Genomic DNA, 11,645 nt, shown 5'->3' with positions numbered 1-11,645 from the left:
GGGAAGCGGCGCGCACGCATCCCCGATCCATCCCTAAACCCGGAAAAGCCGCTGCAAAAAAGAGCCTCCTACAGAGGAGGACTTACCTGAAGCACCGCAGCAAGCGTGGCTGTAGGATCGCCGCCGTGCCCATCGTCCAGAGCAATCCAGGCTGCCAGCCGAACTGCGCACGTGCACACATGCGCAGTTCGACAGCCTCGCTCTCCCTTCAGTAGCTTCCCCCCTGGCATCTGATCGTACCGGGGAGGAATTGCGTGGCGGCTCAGGGGATCTATGTGATCCCGCCGCCGCGTGTTTCTTTTGGTGCGGCTTTAAAAAGCCGCACTTTGGCCGTACTTTTTTCCCCCGTGTGGCAGGGGCCCATATTTACTTGATAGGAGTGAAGTAGATTAGTGGATTCAGCATTAATTAAACTAGAGATTGATTTTATATTTAGTTTAGGCATCTCTGAGGGAGTATTAGTCAGAAAGATGAGGCTTGTTCAGGAGAGTTAGATATAGATTAGATTTAGATAATGAATTTATAGACTTCCTGGTTTGTATGTGTACATAAGAGAGAGAGGGAGATTCATTTTTTTCTGTGTCCTGCCTCCCAGATATTATTGTTTTTATAGGAGAGTGTGCTTGTGTGCCAACAATATGAAACATGGGCATGATTGAGGCAGCTGACGCATAGGGACAGGAGGAAAAGGGCAATCAGCTGTTACTTCACGCCCAAACCCACCGCTCTGTTACTTTGTTCAACTATGAAAAGGGAGGCAAATTTTGCCATAGGAGTGGTGTACCTTCCACTGCCACTTGTCTGCTGCTCCAGTCTGCCCTCCAGTGCTGCCCAGGGTATTACACACACCCAGCACTGGCTATTCCTATGCCCCACTGTGCCATGCCTGATGCTGCCCTGGAGACATTTTTATCCTGGCCTGTTAAGAACCCTGGGTCTGCATATCCAGATTGCAGCCCGTGCTCAGTGCTATTGTGGTGCACGTGCCACATCTGCTCAGCCTCAGCTCTATGGGTTTGGCACAGACACTGGTCCACATTCCTAATTGCCACTTTTTTCCTGACAGGATTTCTGTGAGTTTAATGGCTGAAACGGAGATGAGCACTGCAACCCTAGAGTCGGATTCGACTGGCTTTCGAGCAAGGGAACCTTTACCTTTATAGTACTAGTCAACCTGTGAAGATTTACCCACCATGAAGATGAAATGTTCCACATGCTGAATTTATGGAGCTTGTTAGGAAATACAGAAACACCACCAGAAAAAAGGCAGCAGCCTTATTCTCAAAGCATGCTCTTCCTGTTTCCATATCGTGTTCTCTCAGTATGTTTATAGTGTTCCACCAGGGAAAGCAAATAAAAATGCCTTCTTCTTTTATTGACTATCCATATTCCATTAGACACACCAACTTTATGTCCTCCTCAGTTAGTTGGACTCGACTGTGCGACTGAACAACAACAGTGAGGCCCGGTTAATTTTGTTGGAAACGCATGGGTTGCAAGGTCTCAGATTCCAGCCATTATAGGGTTAACTTGTTTACCTTTCTATGCTATTGTTTAGACTGACCTGGAAGGGAAACCTGGCATAGAGCCAATGGGGAGAAAGCCCGGGAAAAGTGGTCTGTCTTGTAATACTTACTGATTGGTTACTGGTTTCAGGTGACTTCCTTTCTAGGGGTCAAGAAGGAGATTCTCCATTGTTGTGTACTAATTGTGTGACCATGCTTTCTAGAGGTAGGATGTGAAAATGTAACTCTAGACATGTTTGTTACTTTGTAGGTTTCCTGTGTACCTTTTACCCTTAGAAATAAAGCTTTTTAAACAGAAAGAAATGTCTCCTCTCCAGTGAAGCAAAGATCTATTGCAAACTCTGAGTAATTAAGTATTTTTGACTATTTTTACCAACAAATTTCAAGGGTGATGCCTATCTTCAACAACATTAGGTAAAAGGAACTCACTCCTTAAGAAATACAGCAAATTCTACCTTCAGCTCCAAGTCTTCCTCTCACACCCTCTCACAGTAAAGAAATGCACAGCGCCACCAATTCTTTCTTACCATCTGATCACACAACACTCAGAGGCCAGACCAATTCTCCAAAATGGGTTATTGTTGTTTCCCTGTGCCCTCAACTAGGCTAGAGCCAGTGTCCACAGCTGACTGTGAGCAAAGCCACAGCCTACACAGGCATGGTACTGCCATGTTGTTAGGAGTTCTCCTCCCCAGTAGTGAATTATTTCTAGAACTCCTACTGTTGGAAAACAGTGACCAGTTAAGTGAATAGTTAATTTTCTGCAGCTATAGTTTTGCTACCGTTTCTCTGACAGAGAGCCTTTTGCCTTCAAAGAGTTACAGAGTTGGAAGGAATTCTATTACCAACAGAAATACAAATGTACCTGATGAATTTATGCCAACTTGTGTAAAGAAATACAGTCAGGAAAAAACAGCAATTGCGTACACAACTTAAAACTAATGAAGCATTTGATAAAATAAGGAAATTAATGACTGATATGAAACATATAAGAACATAAGAACATAAGAGACGCCAATGTTGGATCAGGCCAAAGGCCCATCCAGTCCAACACTCTGTGTCACACAGTGGCCAGAAATACCAGTGCCATCAGGAGGTCCAGCAGTGGGGCCAGGACATTAGAAGCCCTCCCACTGTTGACCCCCCCCCAAGCACCAAGAAGACAGAGCATCACTTGCCCCAGAGCCCCTAGCTATACCTTGTGGCTAATAGCCACTGATGGACCTCTGCTCCATATGCTTATCTAATTCCCTTTTGAAGCTGTCCATGCTTGTAGCACCCACCACTTCCTGTGGCAGTGAATTCCATGTGTTAATCACTCTTTGGGTGAAGAAGTACTTCCTTTTATCCGTTCTAACCTGACCGCTCTGCAGTTTCATGGAGTGCCCACGAGTTCTTGTATTGTGAGAAAGGGAGAAAAGTACCTCTTTCTTTACCTGCTCTTTCCCATGCATAATCTTATAAACCTCGATCATGTCACCCCTCAGTCGTCTTTTCTCCAAGCTAAAGAGCCCTAAGCGCTTTAACCTTTCCTCATAGGGAAAGTGTTCCAACCCTTTTATCATTCGAGTTGCCCTTTTCTGCACTTTTCTGCACTTTTTCCAAAGCTATAATATCTCTAAACAGAACAGAGAAACATCTGATATGGATCAGGTATACACTGATTATAAATAATTTGGAAAATAAAAAGGTGCAGTATTTGACAGTTATAAGTTGAAGAGGTATAATAAATACTAAAAACTCAATTCTTAGCTATTATTTGTTTTAAAGAAGAGATTTAGGCCAGATTATCCATTCCAAAATTGAAGTCCATATCTGGGGTGACTTTAGTCACCTTTTTACAGAGTGCTATTTACATGAAACTGCTCCCATGTGAAAATCTTCAAACTTACCATGTTGTCAAAGAAAATGTTTGTTCTAAAGGGCTTTCTTGTACATGATAGCTGGAGATTTTCATGTGCAATCCAAATACATTCTCCATGAAAATGAAACAGTAAAGTCATCGCTACAGGACTTTATCACTTCAGAATAAGCATATGATTAAATCTTAATAACTCCCCCATTAATAACCAACAAAGGAAACCTTGCTAAAATTTGTTATTCATACTTAACTCCAAGGTTTTTACAGAAGGTAAGTATCTAACTGTTGTATATTTATCCCACTCTTTGTTTTCACTCAGTTCTCTTCGGGGCAACAGGAGTTCCTAACACTTTGTGGTCGTTTCAACAACTATTTAATTTGCACCTGTACATTTTGTGCACATTATACAGCATGACAAACAAAACATCAAGCTTTTGTTCTTATCTCTAGAGAACACTCTCTTCTGTTGACTCAGACATCAACATCCAGCAACCAAAAGATCGGTGGTTGGTCTGACCTGGCATAGGTCCATGATGGCCATTGGAGCAGATTTTTTTTAAAAACCTAGTTTAATTCTCTCTTGCTTTTCAGTCACTTGTTTTTCAGTTATATATTTTGCCTATATTGAAGCTCGTTTCCCCACAGTGTTACTGCTTTTGAAATGGTATGTTACATGACAGTTTTACAGGACATCCATTTCCAGCTGCTATAGCGTGTGGGAACCGGGGAACTCTGTCCTTTCTCTTGCAATACAATCACATCTATACATGGGCAACTACCCATAATAGCAACTTATCATTGCCCTGACTCAACAGCTGCAATCATTCAAAACCTGGCATATAATTTGTGGGGCGGGGCAGGGCAGGGGAGATATCAAACAGCAGGAAATTACATGTTTTCCTTAGAAGCTGCATTCATTGTACATTACTATTTTTTCCAAGTTGGTAATTCCAAATCCTAATGGCATCATATACAGTGCACCTTGCTCCTTGTCTGTTTGCAGCATACTATAACCCAAATTCTACAGGATAATCTGTCTGTTAAGAATATCCAAGGGGTCTATGGGATTCTGCCTTGGTTTAAGAAGCGGCATGCAAGGCCTGCAAGTTTCTTTCATATCTCTGATTCTAAGTGATCATCCTAACCAAATTAAAAAAAATGGTTTTCCAGGACCAATTAACATCAATTCATCAGCTCAGAGCAGAACTTCGGAGTGACCAGTCCTTCACCCATAAGAAGTACATCAATTCCTACTGACCAAAGTCTAAACTAATAAGAGAAAGTATCCCTGATGTTTGCTCAACAGACAACTTTTAAAAACTCACTTTGAGTCAAAACAAGAGATGGCAGCCTTATTCAGAGAGTTGTCTGTAGATCCAAAACCATCTCAATAACTCATTAGTAACATCTGGCTGCCTCCCTGTGACGGTTACTGCTTCCCTTAGTTATCGTCACCCTCATCTTCTTTCTTGCCATTTCCCCACAGAATTTGTTGGGTGGGAAACATAGCTATGAATGATATTGTGCTCCACTAGTTAATACTGACCTCATATTTGGGATCCCTTGCTACAAGTCACTGTGTGAATACAAATTCACCAGGCTGTGGGCTCTAACTTGACTATGAAGATTATGCAGTAATATTTGACTAGTCATATGCAGTGAACCTGGGCTGACAGGGGTCTCACACTTAAATTGAGAAAACACAGAGGCTTTGGGGCCCAGGACCCAAGCAGAAGAACAGCATAGTTAAGGGATGGCTATTGCTAGGGTTGCCAGGTCCAAGTTGGCAAATACCTGGAGATTTTGTGGGTAGAGCTTCAGTAGGGTGGGATTTGGGGAGGAGAGGAACGTCCACAGGGTATGTTGCCACACAGTCCGCCCTCCAAAGCAGCCATTTTCTCCAGGGGAACTGATCTCTGTCATCTAGAAATCAGTTGTAATTCTGGGAGATCTCCAGGCCCCACCTGGAGGTTCATAATCCTAATAATACCACCGTAATTGACTTGTAAATCTCTCAGACATCCACAGCTGGAAAAAAGAATATACATGGACCTTGGTCTGATCTTGCAAGGCAATGGTTATGCTCACAGAACATATACACATACATTGCCGGCATGGTGTGCTGCCATGAAGGAACACAGAAGCACCATCAACAAGCAAATTCAGCACTCACTCTAAAGGTTGTAAGAATCAGCCACAGTGTTTCATACAACTCCCTCCCCTGAGCTGAACCAGGATTTAGGGTTTTTATCTATTACTGTGACCATCTCAACAAAACTTAAATCCCTGCTTAGGGATTTAACTAGCTTAGCATAACTAGTGAATGGTTTCTATATTTTTCTTGATTAGATTTTAATTTAATGTAATTACTCTTCATTCTGTACTTCCAGCATTTCATAGCCCTTTGACCCTGCTGTCTGTTTGCTTAGATCAAACCTCCTACATAAAGCAACTGAATAGTGAGGGTTCACACTAGAATCTGAAGTTGTGGGCTCTAGGCCACAACAGCTGATGCTGCAATAGAGTGGAGGAGAGGACAAGTCCCACTGAAGTCAATGGTAAAACTGCCACAGAATTTTAACATGGGTACCTGAAGCTTGAGATGTTCTCCAAGTACCACAATCTCCTAGCAACATTTTATAGGCTACTGAAGACATGTTAAAGCAACAGCTCTCACGTTTCAGCAACCTGACCATGCCCCCTCCCCTCAATCTTGATTTAAGATTTTTCATGGCCCTGAACTGGACTGCCCTTTTACAATGTGTATGCCAAATCATGAACAATTCTGTCTCATAATTTCCTCCTAACAATAAGCGAGAACCACATTAGTTATGCTTTACAAACAAATTTAAACAAAGTATTTGTATTGTCTCTACATGGCATACACAGTCAGGTCTCAGAGAACAGCTGATTCTATAGGGTCACAACTCAAAAGACCCTAACCTGAAGCTTTAATAAATCTCATCTCTTGGGTGGAGGAAACTTTGTGCTTGAGATAACATGGAACTTCCTTATTTGTTAATAACTTCAGGACAAAGGCCAGATGAACATGGCTAGGAAAGGGCCTGGAAAGCAGTTCAGAGAAATTGAGCTGTTCACAGAAATAGAAAAAGACCAGCATCACACAAAACTTGAACTTCCAGTAGTGGATTAAAAATCACCATTAGCTATTATTGCCTATAGATTCAGAGTATCATCTCTCCAGCAGTTTAGTGATATCCTTTGCATTGCAAAACAGACTGAAAATTAGTTAAATTTTATACCTATGGTAACTATGAGAACTGTGCTAGCATTGTATCTCATTGGTGCCATCAGAAGCCGCCTTAGCCCCACGGCTTCTGAGGAGGTACCCTGCGCCCTGCATGGGGGGGGGGGCATGCGGAGAGCCACTACTACACTGCAGCCATCTGCCCCAGCCACTGCACTGAAGCTCCTGCCAGCACAGAGTCACTGCCATAGTCCCCTCTAAGCTGTGCTAGCGGGTGCTGGCACACAAAATTTTAACAGGCAGTGCAGGAGTTTCTGCTTCTGCTCACAAGGCATTTTCCCCCTCCATTGCAAACAATGGAGGATAGGGGCACCTCCTTCTGGATTGGACCCCCTGGCCCAATCTTTTTGAAACTTTGTGGGGGGAGGGAGGTTGAGGAGAGGCACAAGCAGCTATGTTGCAAATTTGGTGCCTCCACCTAAGAAATACCCCCCCAGAGCCCCAGATACCCCCAGATCAATTATCCATTATAGCCTATGGGGCCTATTGACTATGATGGTCCTCACAAGCTACAATGGAGCTGGAAAAAATGATTTGTGTACACCCCTATTATGCTTATTAGTATTATTTGTAAGCTGCCTTGAGTCACAGGGAAACATGGCATATAAATATTTGAATAAATAAATAGTTTGGGCAGGTTGACAACATTTAAGCAACTTCCTGTTTGTTAGGTTAGGCAGGGTTCAGATAGTGATTGTTCCTCCTCTGTTATACTTGACCTGTAATGCTGGCTGTCATATTTCACTAAAAAAATAGACTGCAAGAGTTCCCCCCCCCCCCAAGTGCTGGTATATTTCCTAAGGGTCAGTGCAAGGTGACGATGCAAGGCCAGGTCTACCAATATAGTGGACTGGGGCGGGTAGACCTGTTCTCTGGAGGTCTACTAATATAGTGGAAAGGGGTAAGAGAAATCTGACTTCTGTTTTCTCTTATGAAGTTTAAATTATTCTTATAATCTAGTTTAAATATAATTTAAAATAATTTATTCTGGGATTTTTACAAAGTTATGGAAGTAATCTAAAAAACTAATTTACGTGATAGTCAAATATAGACTCACAACTTAATGCTACTAGCTTTTTTTTGCTCATGAGGTAGAATTTCTGCTCATAACACTGTGAAGCTTAGAGGGAACATTGCACCGCTGATCACCTGCACAGCCCTAGAGTCAGGCAGAATGCCACCTGCAGTAGGGTAGGGCAATGCCCTACACGTGATCACTCTGTTCCCTGATGCCTGCATTATTTTGCCCCCACCCCCTCTTCAAGTTTTGCCTGGGGCCCTAACTCATTACGGCTGACCCTGGGTACCACTCTGACAGTTAAAAGTTCTTAGGGCTGAGCTACTGAATCCCAGCAACTAATCACTGTCCTTTCTCTGAGGTGATCTGGAAGCTATGTGAGAGGGCTCCATTGTTCACATTAGATGTATACACAGGAAGTGTCTTCTGTCCTATGAGTCAGAGACTATATGGAGTACCAGCAATCTCTGGACCCCAATCTCAGAAATGCTAGACAGATTTCATACTCAAGACAGGCATGTTGTACTTGGAATACAATTTAAGCCACATTCGGAATAATCTGGCAATTTCTAATGAAATGGGAAGAAATTTGGTAGAAATTGGGACATTTTGCCAATACATCACAATGCATATAAAATATATGTAATTTTCAATTGACAAACATTTTATTAACTAGAAACAATTTAGATCTCTCCATTTTTCACATGCCTTTTCCCCAGAGCCTGGTTACTTAAATTCACAATATTCTATCCTTGCAGATCTGTAACACTATAGCTGTTTGTCAACAGAAGTCCCACATAGCTGAAATTTTATTTATCCATGAACTTTGGATTGGACATCCAGGGCATTTAAATACATGAGGCTTAATGTATACACATCAGCCATACACTAAAGAAAGCAATGCTGAAATTGATCTCGGATTGTTAGGCAGCAGCTCCTACAAAAGATAAAGCAATAGTTCACATTTTTATAGCTATTTAACCTTTTCCATGCCTACTTGCCACAATTAATTCATTTAGGGGGAAAGACAGGTGGCAGTGAAATGCACTTGACAGCAATCTAGACATTCCCAATCTGTGATGAACCAAACCCCCTGGATCATCCATCACATGAGCTGATACTCTCATAGCTCGGTGGTGGAGTGTCACAGACAATGCTTGCGTCATCCCAAGATCCTGCCTCTAGCCGTGGTAGAATATTCCGGAACAAAGCACTATCAGAAGAGCTACGCCTACGGCTGCCATGCCAGAGGTCATTCTCATCTGCCGCTCGATACGAGGGTGGCCTGTTCTCTTTCATACGGTGAGACTGTATGTAGTTTGGGGTATTTTCAGCAGGCTGGCAACTCAAGGCTTCTTCATAGGTAGGAATAGCGCTGGCTTCCCAGGTGCTGAAACACAACCAAGAGCAAAAAACAATTCTTATGTCTATGATTTTTAAAAAAGGCATTTGATTAGTTTAAAAAGTTTTACAAACGTACGCACAGTAAGACTCACTAGCTGTATTAGAATTCTGAAGCCACTATCCCATGCTTGAAAAAGAGGAAGAAAAATGTATAATCACTTCAGAAGTTCACAAAGGACTTTTTTTCACATGGTATTAAAATATTTTCTGAGCTTCTCTGAGCACACGTGTGAATGCCTAACAAGAGGCAGAAACCAGAAAACAACCATTTCTAAAAGTAATGTAAGTAAAGGTAAAGGTCCCCTTGCTCGAAAGCCAGTCGAATCCAACTCTAGGGTTGCGGTGCTCATCTCCGTTTCAAAGCCAAAGAGCCAGCGCTGTCCGAAGACATTTCCGTGGTCATGTGGCTGGCATGACTAAACACCAAGGCGCACGGAACACTGCTACCTTCCCACCGAAGTGGTACCTATTTATCTACTTGCAATTTCTTGCTTTCGAACTGCTAGGTTGGCAGGAGAAAAGTAATGTACATTCAAGCTATTAACAGTGCAGTCCTAAGCAAAGTTACACATTGACTTCAATGGTCTTGGGAAAATGTAACTCTACTTAGGATTGCACTACAAGTGTTTTGTATTTGAACTACAAAGGCAGGAAATACAAAAATGTTTTACGCATCATGTGTGAAAATGCCCTAAGAACATGTTCCCACAGCTGACTGTGATTGCAGTTTGGTTGAATCTGGCCCACATTCAGCCAGGAGGAGGCAGGAGGAGAGGGAGGGTAAGTTGCTTCCTCTCTGCCTCTCCCCACCCCTGCCTGCCTGGGGCCAGGGAGGGCCTTCGCGGGGCTTCCTTGCACTCCCACCGGCCAGGACCGTTGGGGGCAGGGTGTGCGGCCTTATGACACACTTCCGGTGATGTCAGGGGGTGTGGCATATGCTAATGAGTTATGCTAATGAGTTCCCCTAGCTCTTTTTCTACGAAACGACCCCTGAGCAAGGCTATTGTTACTATTCCAAGGTTAGTGCTCTCTTTTTCTCTATGTTAATACATGCCCAGGGAAATGCTGATTGCCACTTTGGGGTCAGGAAGTACTTTTCCTCCCGGCCAGTTTGGCGAGGGATCCTGGAGGGGTGTGTGCCATCTTCTGGGCATGGAGCAAGGGTCATGAGGGGGTAATTTGTGAATTTCCCACATTGTGCAGGAGGTTGGACTAGATGGCCCTGAAGGTCCCTTCCAACTTTGTGATTCTGTAGCAGTTGAAATACTTGACCAATATTTTACAGCATTTGACAGATATTCTTAACTAGCTAAATGCATGACTCTATCAAGCACTGTTGCAGAAATCTTGCTAACCTGCAAGTCTGTTTTTCAAGAGGCTCAACGGTGAAGTAATGAAGGTCTCTAGAAAAATGGTACTGATAGCGCCGAGAGACAATTCCAGCATTTGCTGACCAGAGGAGACCAAAAAGGAGGAGGAGCCCACCAATCCCACAGCAGAAGAAGCTGATAGACCTGAGAACTGCATTGGAGGAGGAAGAACTTGTCACTGGTTCAGCTTCTCCATGAGGAATGACATTAGGGTCACTGCTTGATGTGGCCCCCATTTCACCATCACTCCACCAAGCGAAACACAGTGTTCCTGTCACTAGCAGAATAGCTCCAGTGATGGTCACTCCATGACGCAAAGAAGCAGTCGCCATTTTAAAGTCAGAGGCCTCTAGATCATTTAAAAAAATTACAAGGAAACAGCTCCAGTTCCCTGGCTCATGCTGTAACAAAAAGGAAAAAGAGACCATTATAACTGATCCAATCAATATTGCAGGTTACCCTCCCCTCCCACGGATTTAAAAAGAGTTAATTAAGGTTCAATGTGTAACTTTTAAAACATCCATGCCCTCTTCTTGCTTACTAAGGTTTAATTGCATTTATTTATTTAAAATATTTTATACCACCTTTGTACCCAGTTTAGGGTCTCCAAGGTGGCAATCAGAAACATTACAACATGCTTTAAAACTACACACTATAAAAACAATTACAAACAATGAAACAGACTATATAAACTGTTAAACGCATACACAGGAAGAAGGAGACTCAGCAAAGGAATGTCAGATGAAACAGATAAGACTTCCCCCAGTGGTGAAAGACAATGTTAGAGGGAGACAGGGGGACAGGTATTCCACAATTTTGGTGCCATGACAGAGAAGGCCCTTTCTTATATTGCCAGTGCCACCCATCAAGCCTCAGATGGTATGGAACCCCCCAAAAAGGGCCCCTGAAGATGACAGCAGTGGTCAGGTCGGTTCAGATCTCATTTTGTGACAAGGTAAAACTACTGATAGTGCTGAGTCTCAAAACAATCAAGTGGCCTTATAAATATCATTATAGTATAACACACCAGCAGCATTAGTGTATGAATTTGATGGAGAGACAGAACTCGGTCACAAAGAACAGACCCCAATGCCAATATTTCCTCTGTAGATTTATTTCTGGGTTTTATTGCAGACAAAGGGCTTTTCTACATATGGGTTTGTTTGTTTGTTTGTTTGTTTGTTTGGCTAATTCTGAC

General features: G+C 42.8%; 1 protein-coding gene across 1 annotated transcript; it reads right to left on the bottom strand.

Annotated features, from left to right (window-relative positions):
• Positions 1-8,771: 8,771 nt before the first annotated feature.
• On the bottom strand, positions 8,772-10,779 carry TMEM61 (transmembrane protein 61). The gene is made up of 2 exons (XM_015426231.1): positions 10,433-10,779; positions 8,772-9,063 (listed from the first exon to the last, which is right to left on the bottom strand). The coding sequence occupies exons 1-2, from the start codon at positions 10,777-10,779 to the stop codon at positions 8,772-8,774; spliced, it is 639 nt and encodes a 212-aa protein (XP_015281717.1).
• Positions 10,780-11,645: the final 866 nt, after the last annotated feature.

Source organism: Gekko japonicus, unplaced genomic scaffold, assembly GCF_001447785.1.
Source record: "Gekko japonicus isolate JY-2015 unplaced genomic scaffold, Gekko_japonicus_V1.1 scaffold399, whole genome shotgun sequence".
Classification (NCBI taxonomy): Eukaryota; Metazoa; Chordata; class Lepidosauria; order Squamata; family Gekkonidae; genus Gekko; species Gekko japonicus.
The sequence above is the reverse complement of the archived record's forward strand: the minus strand, read 5'-3'. Positions and strand labels throughout refer to the sequence as shown.

Excerpts from the sequence above, each read along its gene's own strand:
- TMEM61 (XM_015426231.1), bottom strand. The coding sequence starts at position 10,779 with ATGGCGACTGCTTCTTTGCGTCATGGAGTGACCATCACTGGAGCTATT. Across the intron at positions 9,064-10,432 it reads CTTGAAAAACAGACTTGCAG|CACCTGGGAAGCCAGCGCTA; the intron begins GTTAGCAAGATT and ends GTTGTGTTTCAG.